Source organism: Macrobrachium rosenbergii, chromosome 30 (genome assembly GCF_040412425.1).
Source record: "Macrobrachium rosenbergii isolate ZJJX-2024 chromosome 30, ASM4041242v1, whole genome shotgun sequence".
In the NCBI taxonomy this organism is placed as follows: Eukaryota; Metazoa; Arthropoda; class Malacostraca; order Decapoda; family Palaemonidae; genus Macrobrachium; species Macrobrachium rosenbergii.
Window position 1 is genome coordinate 7,891,001 of NC_089770.1, and position 15,000 is coordinate 7,906,000.

At 37.5% G+C, this 15,000-nt stretch overlaps 1 protein-coding gene across 4 annotated transcripts in view; it reads left to right on the plus strand.

The window, feature by feature from the left end:
- The window catches only part of LOC136854986 (E3 ubiquitin-protein ligase znrf2-like), an 86,189-nt gene that overhangs the window by 51,339 nt on the left and 19,850 nt on the right, over window positions 1-15,000 (plus strand). For 2 of the 4 annotated variants that reach the window (XR_010857853.1, XR_010857854.1), the window contains exon 2: window positions 9,969-11,604. Coding sequence is in view for 1 of the 4 variants with exons in the window: in XM_067131666.1 (XP_066987767.1) it covers window positions 10,836-11,612 (777 nt within the window). In the remaining 3 variants the exon portion in view is untranslated. Of the gene's footprint in view, window positions 1-9,956; window positions 11,613-15,000 lie in introns of all 4 variants that reach the window. The other 2 variants (XR_010857855.1, XM_067131666.1) reach the window with 2 other exon arrangements.

Here is a 15,000-nt window from a genome sequence, read left to right on the forward strand (position 1 = left end):
CAAGCAAATGTACACATACATACGCCAATTTAGGCGAAGTTAAAAACACTGTAGGAATGGGAAAGTTTTAGAGACATTTCAAACAAAATAAACAAACGACGTTCAAACAAACAAAGTTGGTTACTGGTGCCAAGAACTTAAGCAGAGGAAATAAACAAACGCCCTTCAAACAAACAAAATGGTGATTGGTGTCAAGAAGTTAAGCAAGCAAAAGTAAATGAACAACTAAAATACGACATTGTAGGCAAAAAACGGAAGCAGACTCGACAAACAAGATCAACAAACAGGGGAACACCAGTCAAACAAACACATGTTATATCAAACAAAAAAATCATATAAACAAACAAGGAATAACATCTTTCAAACAAACGAAGAAATATACAATTAATGTTAGCAAAAGATTAACGCACAAAGGCTGAATACGTGGAAATGTTTTCTACAAGCATTTCAAACAAAGGTGCTTTAAAAAACCACTCAACCAAACAAGAACATTTCAAACAAAGATGCTTTTAAAACCCACAAAAAAAAAATTTTTTTTTCAAACAAAGATGCCTTTAAAAACCACTCAACCAAACAAAATATAATTTCTGCAGACGAAAACAAAACACAACTTGAATTCAAACAAGCATACGCCTGGGCAAGCATTTGAAAACACTGCCGAAACAAGTACGCAGTTAAACAGTATTCAAACAGAACAAACATGGCTCATGCAAGCAAAGACACAGGCACTCAAGGCGGACCCATTCAAAGCAGAAATAAGCACATTCAAATAGTCAGAGCAAACAAAAATAAACTGTCAACAAGCAGACGAAAAATAAACATTTAAACAGTCAAACAAAAAATAAAAATAAACAATCAAAGCAAACGAAAAAATTAAACATATTCCAACTATCAAACAAAAAAGATACACAGTCAAACAATCAAAAATAAACATTCAAACAATTAAAGCAAACAAACAAATACCATTTTAACAATCAAAGCAAACAAACAAAAAGAAAATGCCTGATTACCAACAACAACGCGCGTCCAGTTCAAACAAATAAACAGTGAATCAAGCAAGTTAAGCAAAGAAAGTATAAGCAAAGAAAGTCACCCGTCGCTAAAGGTTGGGCGCACGGCGCGGTCGACGTGTAATGTACGATATGGAAAATTGATCTCCCCTCTTCCCCCACCCCCAATCGTTTTCGGGAGGCGGTAGGGGCATGGTAGCTTTCCCGGTAGCTAGTAGCTAGTTAACTGGCTCGGCCGTCTACCTCCTCATACTTGGCGTGTTGAGTACAAAACTACGGAGGAGGAGAGAGAGAGAGAGAGAGAGAGAGAGAGAGAGAGAGAGAGAGAGAGAGAGAGAGAGAGAGTTGAGTACGAAAGGGGAATTAGAGATAATTGATGTTTAATTTTAAGCGGAGAGAGAGAGAGAGAGAGAGTAAAAATTGAAAAATAATGATTATCAGACAATTGAGAGCGGGACTGATGAATGATGGGGAGATAATGTGTACGTGTGTGTGTGTGTGTGTGTGTGTGTGTGCGTGCGTGCGTGAAAGGCCAGACATGAAAAATAATAAGAGTGAGTGTCGAACTAGGGGGATGGGAAATTACGATATCAAGTTACTGTATCATGGAAAGAGGAGTACAATAACCATTCAGACATTATGAAGGCAATAACTTAACGGAATATTATACACTAAGGGGAGTTTAAGGTACATGAGACTTAATTAAAAATCACTCTTCAAGAAAGGTGCTTTGACACACCAGCAGCTTTTTTTGCCTTTTTTAGAATTGTTAAGAATATCTGGAAATAAATAATATTTCATTGTTCAAATTTTAAAATTATGAATGAGTTCGTGTCAACAACTAGTTTCCCAGATTAGGAATTGAAAGGAAATTCGTTTGGTTTGTTTATTAGATTTTGAGAATGATGCATAATATATATATATATGTATATATATATGTATGTGTTTATACAATTATGTATTATATATATATATATATATATATATATATATATATATATATATATATAATATATATATATATATATATATATATATATATATATATATATATATATATATATATATATATATATATATATATATATAAACTGCTGACCCAAGAAATTGATAACTTGAAATTTTGAAAGTATTTGCAGTTTGTAAACGACCTGTGATTAATGAATAATTAACGAAATGGAATTTTTTATAAATTACGTTGAGAGAGAGAGAGAGAGAGAGAGAGAGAGAGAGAGAGAGAGAGAGAGAGAGAGTTAATCAAGCCAAAAAAGTACAAATATTAGTAGCATTATAAAATGATTAACAGGAGCAGTAGAAACAGCAGTAGCAGTAGAAGTATAAGTAGCAGTAGAAGTAGAGGTAGAAGTATAAGTAGAAGTAGAAATAGAAGTGTACGTAGCGGTAGAGGTATACGTAGCAATAAAGGTATAAGCAGCAGTAGCTGAAGAAGTAGCAGTAGAAGTAGAGGTAGAAGTATAAATAGCAGTAGAAGTAGAAGTCGAAGTAGAAGTAGAAATAGGAGGAACGTCGGAGGAGGAGGAGGAGGAGGAAGTGAGGAGGGGAGGGAGTAGCGACCAAGACTTAATACTAGGCTAAGGTATTGATTAGCGGCTCCCGAACCGAACTCTTTGTTAGATGTCATGCACACGCACGCACGTGCACGAAAGCTATGCACTCCCCCTCCCCCCCCTCTCTCTCTTTATCTCACTCTTTTATACACGCACGCACGCACGCATACACAAGAATGTAGGTTACAGAATACTTCATATAATTGTTTTCAAACTCTCTCTCTCTCTCTCTCTCTCTCTCTCTCTCTCTCTCTCTCTCTCTCTCTCTCTCTCTCTCTCTCTCAAGAATGTAGATTACAGAATACTCTATGTAGTCATTCTGTCCGCGACAACATTCTCTCTCTCATTCTCTCTCTCTCTCTCTCTCTCTCTCTCTTCTCTCTCTCTCTCAGGAATGTTGGTTACAGAATACTCTATATAATCACCCACGTCAACTCTCTCTCTCTCTCTCTCTCTCTCTCTCTCTCTCTCTCTCTCTCTCTCTCTCTCTCTCTCTCAGAGCTTCCATATATCATCATCTGTATATTGCGCAGTTCATCAAATTTAGACGGAACTTTGTCAGTGACTTGCGCCTAATCCCTCCACTGGCCCGACCATGATTTGTTTTAATGGCCGCCTGGGATTTTCATTATCATTTGGGATTTCCGGGAGTAGGGATTACGGCTGATCTGGTTCCGTTGTGTGCGTGTGTGTGTGTGTGCGTGTGGGTGTGTGCGTGTCTTTGTTGCTGGCTGTCTTTCTGTCTCCGTGTATATTGATTTTGGGGTAAACGAGTACTTTCCCGTTTCTCTCTCTCTCTCTCTCTCTCTCTCTCTCTCTATATATATATATATATATATATATATATATATATATATATATATATATATATATATATATATATATATATATATATATATATATATATATATCTAGTCTTTTTTTTTTTTTTTTTTTTTTTTTTTTTGGTATTGCCTTTCTGCTTATATGCCAGGTATTGCCTGCATCCATCTTGCCTATTAGCCTGGCATTGCCTGCGACCGTCTGTTTGTATGTCCGGTATTGCCTGCTTGTTTGTTTCTCTGCCTGGTATTGCTTGCGTTTGTCTGTAAATTTCCTCGTCTTAATGTGTGTGTTGGTAGGCTCGACTCCAGTGAAATTCCCACATGATTAGCAAGCCGGAAATCACTGTTACTGAGAGAGGAGACTTTAACAAAAAATAAAGAAAAAAAAAAGCATAAAAAGCAACGAGGTGTTGTTGGTAACATTTGTAATCCGGCTTTTGTTTAGTGCACCTTTTGGTCGCTTGTAGTTAAGCTCCGTGCGATTTTTTTTTTTTTTTTTTAATCGTCTTGTTAAAGGGAATATGTGGCTATTTTATCATTGAATCTAATAAATGGGGATTTTCAGATATTTAATATAGAATGGAGTTGAAGTTACTGTAGCTTATGGAATTGCATTTCAGTTATGTTTATTAATGGAGTTCTTATGTATTTTATGTCGAAATGTTAATTTGGTGTTAGTTATAAAAAGTTTTTTTTTTTTTGCGGAAAGAATAAAAAGAATTTAAGTTATTTAGCAACAGAAAGGAAGTACTGTCATGCGGTCCAAAAGGAAATGTGAAGCCAATACGTCATAATTATGTCATTGTTGCCGTTGTAGAGAATCAATACGAGGTATCAGCATCGCCAAATCGCTTCTCATTTCTGGCCGGATTAACCTAGAAATCGGCCATTACGCGACGCGAATAAACAGGGAAGGGAATGAAGTAATAACACTAACAATAAAGTGGAGGGAAATTATTGACCAATAAACGATTCAGGCCGTGAAATCTCCCCGCCATTTATTCAGGGGATGGGGGGAGTTTGACGTGTTGGCTCTCCGGATGTTTCAACTCCCGTAGCGGGGTAACGCCGTCAGTGCACCTCGCGCTGTGCACTGTAGGCGTTACTTGAGGCGCTTAGCTGCACCCACTTTCATTCCTCTTACTGTACCTCCGTTCATATTCTCTTTTTCCTTAATGGGTGAGTGCCGTCAGTGAGCCTCACTCAGTGCGCTGTATGCATTGATCAAGGTTCTGTGCAGCGTCCCTTCGGACCTTAGCTGCAACCCCTTTCATTTCTTTTACTGTACCTCCGTTCACATTCTCTTTCTTCCATCTGACTTTCCATCTCTAAGAATTGTTTAATAGTGCAACTGCGAGGTCTTCCTACTGTTACACCTGTCAAACCTTTCCATTCTGATTCTCGTTTTCCCTTTCAGCGCTGAATGACTTCATAGGTCCCAGCGCTTGGCCCTTGGCCTAAATTCTATATTCCATTCCATTCTTCAGGACATTTAATAAACCTCGTGACGTTATATTGGGCATTCCGCAAAAAAAAACTCCATGGGTTTTTTTTCGAACTTCAGTCAATCAATTCTGACCTGGCTGTGACCTCGGCTGACCTTCCCTGATGAGATATTGAGTTGATACACTTTCAGAGCACCATCAGCCACGTAGTATTGGGCTGAATGAAGGGCCAGGAAGTGAAGTGAAGATTCTGTCTGTCTTTTTTTTTTTCAAAGCTCTAAGGAAATTGTAATTGGGAACACTGCGGCCGAGATTGAGGAAGGAAAGTTCAAAGCGCCATCGATGTCACAGGACGTGCCCCCTACCATTGTCTCCCATCCTCCCTCCTCACATATACACCTCCTCAGGAAACTCTCTCTCTCTCTCTTCTTCTCTCTCTCTCTCTCTCTCTCAAGGAACCCTATCTCTATTATTATTATTATTATTATTATTATTATTATTATTATTATTATTATTGTTAATATTATTATTAATATTATTATTATTAGCATTATTATTATTATTATTATTATTATTATTATTATTATTATTATTATTATTATTATGTGGTTTTCCTTATAAAGGATATAACTGTAGAATTAACATATTTGCTTCAGTTTTTATAGACTGCCAGTTTTCTCAACCCCCGTCTCCCTTCCCATATGAATAAAAAAAAATTTAAACATGGCTTTTAAAATTCTGTTGACCTTCGGACCATTTCGAATGTGATAATTTATATTTAGGTCATAATTTTTTTAAAGAAATATTTCTTCAAGTTAAAAAGTTTTCCAAACTCCTCATTCGTTTAAAAAAAATATAAATTTATCCTCGTTCATTTAAAAATTATATAAATTTTTATATATATATATATATATATATATATATATATATATATATATATATATATATAATATATATATATATATATATATCAGTTATTTAATCAGTCTCTTACGTTAGTTTCTATTTTTAGTCTAGAATTGTTTGATGATGATTATTATATATATATATTGTGTGTATGTTATATATATATATGTATATGTATGTGTGTGTGTGTGTGTATATATATATATGTATGTATGTATATATGTATATGTGTGTGTGTGTGTGTTTAATTGTGTGCACTGGAGGGGTTTAATTTGCCATGCTGATGGGATGCATTGACCAAAAAGTCGCCTGGGTCACATTGTTTTGTATTAGATTGGTTAATTGATTGTTTATATTAGATTGTTTAATTAAGAGAAAGCGTTCTCCTCGTTGTATCCGATTTATGATACATTCACTGTTCATTTCTGTATTTTATTTGTAGATCTTTTCTTCCACGCGTCTCTTACTGTGCGGTTGAATGGTTCAACTTGTCGACTGGAAATTCATATTGAATTGTATATACAAAATAAGATCGAGGTAAATCCTTTATTTGAAATCAAAAGTTAAACGTATATTTCTCGTCCTTTCATCGCAAAAAAACATTCTGTATGTATTTGCGATTATTATTTTCTTTTTCACCATTTTTTTTTTGGCATTTCCTTTGTTTATTTCTGTGTAAGGTCACCGCTTTTATTTCTTTGTCCGTAAATTCATCAGTTTGTTTGCTTCATTTTTTCAAATTCATCAGTTTTTTGCTTATTTTTTTAAATTCGTCAGTTTGCTTTTTTTTTTTCTTCAGCAGTTTACCATTTAATGCGTTCCTCTTTGCGTTTGCTATTTATTTGCCTCCCTCTCTTTGCAATCATATTTTTGTTATTTTACGTTCCATTCACCTTTTTATTAATTCGTTTTTCCGTGCGTTAACCTTGTATAACGTAACAATACATTCACCATATTAATTGTTTATATTTGCACTGATTATTTTCCTTTCATCCTTGCATTTACAATTTATTTGTGTATCTTTGCATTCAAGAAATTTTTTTTACCCATGCATTCAACATTTTATTTATCTTTGCATTCAGAATTTTATTTGTTCATCCTTCACCAATTTTTTTTTTATCCGTGATTTCAGCATTTCATTTCATGTATCTTTTGCATTGACCATTTTTATTTTCCTTTTCATTCACTATTTTTTATTTGTTTGACCTAAGCTTTCGCTTGTGGCATTCTCCCCTGTGTAACAAAAGTTGAAGATGGACCATTTGATTCTTTTCCATTTTTACCTTCAATTTTTTTTTTTTTTTTTAACAAGTTCCCCTAGCTTCCCCTTGGGTTCCGGGGAGCGTACAGTCTAGATTCTCTCTCTCTCTCTCTCTCTCTCTCTCTCTCTCTCTCTCTCTCTCTCCTCTCTGGTTTCTGTTTGTGTGTGGTGTTGTCTAGAGGGACAGGCATCCACTTTTTAAATCACGCTAGCTCTCTCCATCTCTCTCTCTCTCTCTCTCTCTCTCTCTCTCTCTCTCTCTCTCTCTCTCTCTCTCTCTCTCTCTCTCTGTTGCGAGTTGTCTATTGAACATACTTGCTAGTTGTTAAGCAGTGTAACTACCTATGACCATATGTACGAGTATACTAGTATACGAATTATTATTATTATTGTGTCATTTTCCCTTACAAGAGTGACTATCCTTGAAAATCGTGAATGCTGAGATATTGGAATAATTTATAGCAGTTTTAGAATTATCTTTGGTTTTCATTAATGAATGTTTTCAATTTTAGTTTTTTGTAAAAGAAAACTATTGCACCGGCTTTGTCTGTCCGTCCGCACTTTTTTCTGTTCACACTTTTTTCTGTCCTCCCTCATATCTTAAAATCTATTGAGGCTAGAGGGCTGCAAATTGGTATGTTGATCACCCACCCTCCAATAAGCAAACATACCAAATTGCAGCCCTCTAGCCTCAGTAGTTTTTATTTTATTTAAGGTTAAAGTTATTCATAATCGTGCTTCTGGCAACGTAGGACAGGCCACCACCGGGCCATGGTTAAAGTTTCATGGGCCGTGGCTCATACAGCATTACAACGAGACCACCGAAACATAGATCTGTTTTCGGTGGCATTGAATATATACGCTGTAGCGGCTGCACAGAAAACTCGATTGCGCCGAAGAAACTTCAGCGCATTTTCTTCTTGTTTTTATTTATTGTTAGTTTCGGTACAGTGCTATTGTGTGACGCGAAAAGCACAATAATATTTATTTATGTTTGTATTACAATACCAAACGCGTGGTTATGATCCCATAATCATCATAATAATAGCCTCATATTTCTCTGTTATATCGCAGTAATGTAGGTAATGATTTTCATAGTTGCATTACACTACAAGACTTGTTTAATTTTTCTCAAAGAAAAATTTTATAATAATAATAATAATAATTGTTATTATTATAATTATATTATTATTATTATTATTATTATTATTATTATTATTAGTAATAAACCTTATAATTGATTATCGTAAGACAGTAAAAGTGATAACGTTTTCTTATATTTACAGTATAGTAGTTAGTTATTTTTAATTTTTAATTATATATATATATATATATATATATATATATATATATATATATATATATATATATATATATATATATATATATATATATATACACACATACATACTTATATTTGTTATGTTAGTAATTTCTTATATTTGTATTAATGGGAACTTAGTGATTATATATATGTATATATATATATATAATATACATACACACATGCACATATGTGTGTGTTTGTGTCTATGCATGTGTGTGTGTGTATGAGTGTAATTAATTCTCTCATACCAAGTCCCCCATTCTGCTTTAATCTGAGTGCCAGGGAGCAAGCGAGCAAGCGAGCAGCCGGGTGCCTGCCACGGTCTTGTGAGCTGCTTAAAAGTATTTTTGCTTCTCTTACCGCACGTTTACCGCTCGGTGCCGCTGCAAGTTATTGCGCCCCCTCACCTCCCGCCCCTGCCTCCGACGTCAGGAATTACTGCCAATCCTTCACCCCGAGGCGTACCTTAATCTTCTCTCCTATTTTGACCCCACTTTTTTATTTTTTTTTTTTTCTGGGGGGGTGGGGATGTTAGTCTGTATGGTTGGAAAACACACACACACACACACACATTATTCTGGCTGTGTGTACTGTGTGTGTGTGTAATTTTACTTTTATATTTTTTACTTTCGTATATTGAGGGGGAATACCCTTCTATGTATGTGTATATATATATATATATATATATATATATATATATATATATATATATATATATATATATATATATATATATATACACATATATACACAGATATATATATATATACATATATACATATATATACGTATATAATGTATACATATATATATATACATATATATATATACATATATATATATATATATATATATATATATATATATATATATATATATGTATATATATATATATATATATAATATATATATATATATATATATATATATATATATATATATATATATATATATGTGTATGTATATATAACTTGTGTATATGCGTGTGACCGTGGTGCGCGCCCATTATTTTCTCTGATGTACTATGTACGTCCCAGTTTACGTATTGCAGTGTGTGTGTGCGCGCGCGTACAAACACAGTGGTTAGTAAGAGCGAGAAATACTTTGAAGTTATTCACATTTCCCAAAGTTATTCACTTTAACCTTCAGGAAATTGCTGAGCGCTCTCTACCTCTCTCTCTCTCTCTCTCTCTCTCTCTCTCTCTTTAATTTTGAAGATGTTCAAGTAAATGTTTCACTTCCGTTATACGGGGTGTGCCATAAATAAATAATATTAGGGATTTGTATCAGATATATATATATATATATATATATATATATATATATATATATATATATATATATATATATATATATATATATATATATATAATTTAGCTCTATTTTTGGGGATGCTAGATTCTTTTTGGAATAATTTTACCTCGCTTATCTCTTAAACGCCGCCCTATAAACGATTTTATTTTTCAGACATATTATAATTATTATTATTATTATTATTATTATTATTATTATTATTATTATTATTATTATTATTATGTTTGTGTCTTTGTTGTCATAAATATTGCTGAAACCATTTTCTTGTTACTTATTACCACCTGTGTCCCTTAACGATAAGTGCCATCTACAGGAATAAGTAGTAAACGATGGAGTGCCGCGCAGTGCCTCTTGACACTTCGTCGTCGTGATGAAGAAGCAGCAGAAGGCACTCGCCACCAGAAGGAAAAGACCTTTCCTGGGAGGGGAGGAGCTCCGCCCACATGAGGCGAAACACTCCCACCTTGCGGGACCTCCAATGAAGTGATGAATTGGTGATGATTTTCCCAAGTGATGAATTAGGATCTTGGCGATGATGATAACGGTGATGATTTTATCAAATACTATGTGATGATGCGACCGCCTCCCACAGTAGTCGCTGTAGGTATTTAGGCGTCGCTCGCGGGCGCGGGATGTGGCCGAGGGCAGGATGGGTGGCGAGGTTGTGATGTGATGTGATGTGATTTGACGTGACGTGATGTGAACATTTATTTAGACGCGACAAAGTGGAACCGACTGAACATTCCCTTATCAGTGTTTTTTTTTTTTTTTTTTTTTACCAATTGCTAGAAAGTTAATTTTTGTTAGAAAGTTCTTATTCGAAAAAGAAAGCATTTGAAAGGCCTATGATGGTAGTGAGGAGACACGGGCGCCCGTTTGCCTCCTCACCCGCTGTCACAGCCGCCCACGTTCTTGTCATCCTCGCCGTCGGTGGTGCGGGCGCAGCCACCACGGGGTGATAGGCTCGCGCGTGGGTGGGTGGGCGGATTTGCCGCCCCCGTCAGTCAACACGACCAACGTATCTCCCATTTGGTGGGCGAGAGGCGCCCACACGCCCACGAATCCCGATCTGGTGTCCCCCATTCCCCGCCCCTTATCCACCCACCATGGGACGTCCTCTTGGACCAGCAACGACTGGGGTACCGCCTCTGGAGGAAAGGTGGCGGAGGGCGGGACGGTGATGGCATCCTGCTGGCGGGGCATGGGCGTCTTGCTGGGGACCTGCTTGCCTTCTCACCCCACCACCGACCCCCACAACCACGCCTCTGCTGCTGCCACTAACAACAGCGTCACTCACAATTCCTCCTCCTCCTCCTCCTCCTCCCCCCGGTTGGCCGGGGGAGGAGGGGCGGGAGGAGGAGCCCACTCCTCCTCCGCTTCCTCCGGAGGTGTGCTGCTTCCTCCCCCAACTTCGTCTTCTCCTCTCGTTCCTCCTCCTCCTCCTCCGTCCGCCGCAGCCGCAGCGGCCTCCGCAGCTTCCACCCGCATCACCACCGCCCACAGCGGGTCCCCCAGCCGCAGCAGCAGCACCACCACTACCACCAACAACCGTCACCACCACCATCACCATCATCACCACCACCATCATCAGTCCTCCCACCACCATCAGGGCGGCGGCGGCGGCGGTAGCAGTGTGACGGAAGGCCCCGGCGCCCGGTATCTCCTTGTGCGTCCGGCTACGGCGGCGACGCCGCCCTCGCCGCGCCGTCGGCACCATTCCCGGACACAGCAGACGCAGCAACAGCTACAGCAGCAGCAGCAGCAGACGACGACCAGCACCACGACCACGTCTTCGTCGTCGTCGTCGTCGGGTGGACGAAGAGGCTCCGAAGGTCGGAACGGGCGTGGAGCGGCAGATTTGGAGGGAACGCCTCCGCTGCTCTTGCTGTCACAGGCCCTCCACCTGCCTCCCCCTCCACCTCACCTCGCCTCCCTCATCTACACTTACGGTACACTGGTGGCCTTCACTTCTACACACACACACACACACACACACACACACACATCACACACACACACACACACACCCCTTCTTAATCATCATCTGTGGGAATCATCTTAATCTTGCCTTAATTTCCTCCTCATTCTTCCTCTTCTTCAATCTCTTTGACCTTCCACAGTTGCTTAATTATTGCTTTAGAATTATATCTTTGCACCTCATTTCTTAGACCCATTTTTGCTGCATTAACCTTTCTTTTTCCTTGTAATTATTCCTCATCTTAGTTTCCTGTCTGTCTTCCTCTTTCTTTATCAAGATCCCTTGACCTTCCACAGTTATCACAGTTATCATCTCCTTTCATTATCTGTTAGAATTACTCTTCTTTATTCTTTTTTCTCTCTCCTTCTCTTGCACCTCATTTCATCTCCTTTCATTGTCTTTTAGAATTACTCTTCTTTATTCCTTTTTCTTCCTTTCTGTTGCACCTCATTTCATAGACTCCATTTTTGCTTCCACAAGCACCTTTCTTTTAATCTCTTAATTATTCTCATGAAAATATCTTAATGTATACCCTGCCTTAATTTCCTCTCATTCTTCCTCTTTCTGTAACGAGATCCCTTGACCTTCCACAGTTATCATCTCCTTCATTATCTTTCAGAATTTCTTCTTGATTCCTTTGTCTTCTCTTCTCTTGCACCTCATTTCATAGCCTCCATTTTTTGCTTCCACAAAGCTTAGACGCTATTCACAGTGTGTGAATCATGTTTGACCTTATTTTCTCAGTACCGTGATGACCAGATCGGCATTTTGTCCAGTGTCCTTGACAGCACCTTGTGTCTTGTCTTGTTTTTGCACAGTGGACGTATGATTGCACCGCAGTCTCTCTCTCTCTTTTGTCAATGTGTCCCTTTGTGTGATTGCATTCTGTTGTCGACATTTTCCTCTAATAATACCATAACATCTATTTTCCTCTGTTTCTTGTTGTGATATCCTTCCATTGTCTATAATTTCTTCAGTACCCTTCATTTTTTCAAGAGTTCGTTCTTATGGTACCCTTTATTTTTCAGCATTTTCTTCCCATGGTCATTGTTGCCTTCCCTTTGTCAATATTTCCTATCTATGATACCCATTCATTATCAATATTTTCTTCATGGTAACACTGTATTGTAAGCATTTTCCCCCTTGGTAATATTTACTCATTGTCAGTTTATCTCTTCTTTTAGAACTTCCCCATCATTGTTTTCCTGTCCGTCACTTTTATCCTTTATCACTTTTTCATTGGTGGTTGCTTCCCGAGTATACCCTACCATTATTAGGTGTTCTTCCTGATTATACATTCCCCTTGTCAAATTGTCTTCCTGATAAACTTTCCTTTGTCAAATTGTCTTCCTGATAAACTTTCCTTTGTCAAATTGTCTTCCTGATAAACTTCCCTTTGTCAAATTGTCTTCCTGATAAACTTTTTGTTCATTTTCTTCTTTGTCAAATTTTCCTCCTGATAAACTTTCCTTTGATAACTTTTCTTCCTTTGTCAAATTTTCTTCCTAATAAACTTCCTTTGTTAGATTTTTCCTTTTGTCAAATTATCTTACTGATAAACTTTCCTTTGCCAAATTTTCTTCCTGGTAAATTTGTCTTTGTTAAAATTTCTTCCTTTGTCAAATTTTCTTCCTGATAAACTTCCCTTTGTTAACGTTTCTTCCGGATAAACTTTCTTTAGTTAAATTTTCTTCCCGATAAACTTTCCTTTAGATTTTTTCCTCTGACAGATTGTATTATAAACTTTCCTTTGCTCAATTTTCTTTCTCTCAAATTTTCTTATGAACTTTCCTTTGTCAAATTTTCTTCCTGATGAAATTCTTTAGTCAAATTTTCTTCCTGATAAAATTCCTTTGTCAAATTTTCTCCCTGATAAAATTCCTTTGTCAAATTTTCTTCCTGATAAGCATCCTTTGTAAAATTTTCTTCCTAATAAAATTCTTTAGTCAAATTTTCTTCCAGATAAAATTCCTTTGTCAAATTTTCTTCCTGATAAGCATCCTTTGTCAAATTTTCTTCCTAATAAAATTCTTTAGTCAAATTTTCTTCCAGATAAAATTCCTTTGTCAAATTTTCTTCCTGATAAGCATCCTTTGTCAAATTTTCTTCCTAATAAATTTCCTTTGTTAGATGTTCTTCCTAATTAAACATCTTTGTTATATTTCCTAGACCTCACCTTCCCTTTGTGTAGTTTTCTTCCTTTTTCAAGATCTCTTCCTGATCGCAACTTTCCTTCGTCAGATTTGTCAAAACTTCCTTTTATTTGTTTTACTGTTTATTTGTTTATTTATTATTATTATTTTGGGGGGCAGGCCATCTCCTCATTCACATCCAACTAATCTTAGTGGGAGATTCGTGGCGCTGAAGTGCTGAAAGCTCTCAGTAATTGGCTTTATAGCCTGTATTTCATTATTCATTTATTCATTCCGTCTTCCCTGTAACCCCTGCCCCATAACTTCGTCCCCAAGAAAGCCCCCTGCCTCCCCTGTTTCACATTATCGTTATTGCTTTTTTATTGACTTCCATCCTTTTTGACGTTAATCTCTCTCTCTCTCTCTCTCTCTCTCTCTCTCTCTCTCTCTCTCTCTCTCAACTCTCTCTCTCTCTTTTATTGACTTCCAACCTCTTGTTCTCTCTCTCTCTCTCTCTCTCTCTCTCTCTCTCTCTCTCTCTCCAAGTGGTGTGTTCCCAGTCGTTTAGGGACACCCCTCCGTCTTTGACCTTGACCTTGGCTGCTTACACCCTCTACAGCCCAGAGCTTATTGCTCAAGAAGTCAGAACGTCCCAAATATCTCATCTAGGCTTTGAGCAGAGCTTGATCTAAATTAAGTAGACTAGAACCAGTTTCCCAACTTGAGTGAAAAGATAACAGTAGCCTTATTTTCCTTTGCTGTTGAGTTTCCTGACCTCTTCTGCACTCCTTCCTACCTCCTCCCTCCAGCGACGCCATTTTAAAAATCAGATCAATCAGTCTTCTCCTGTTTTCAAGCAAAGAACCTTGTTTACCCAGGAGCTCGTCGCTTCTACGAAATTTCTCTTTTTTTTTCACTCTCTTAATCTACTCTTCCTTTCTCCTCCACCCCCTTTGGGTGTAACGTCTTTGATCTCAGCCTTCCTTAATATTCCTCTCTCTCTCTCTCTCTCTCTCTCTCTCTCTCTCTCTCTCTCTCTCTCTCTCTCTCTCTCTCTCTCTCTCTCTCGATCCTTGAGTTCTGGTCTTCCAGCTGTGTGTTTGAATTCTGAAAACCAGTGATGTTCTCTGCTTGTTCCTCTTGCTCTCCATCTCCTTCATCTTCCTCTTCCCCCTCTTCTTGTTCTCTTTTTCTCTCCTTCTTCTTCATCTTCCTCTTCTCCCTTCCTTTCCTCT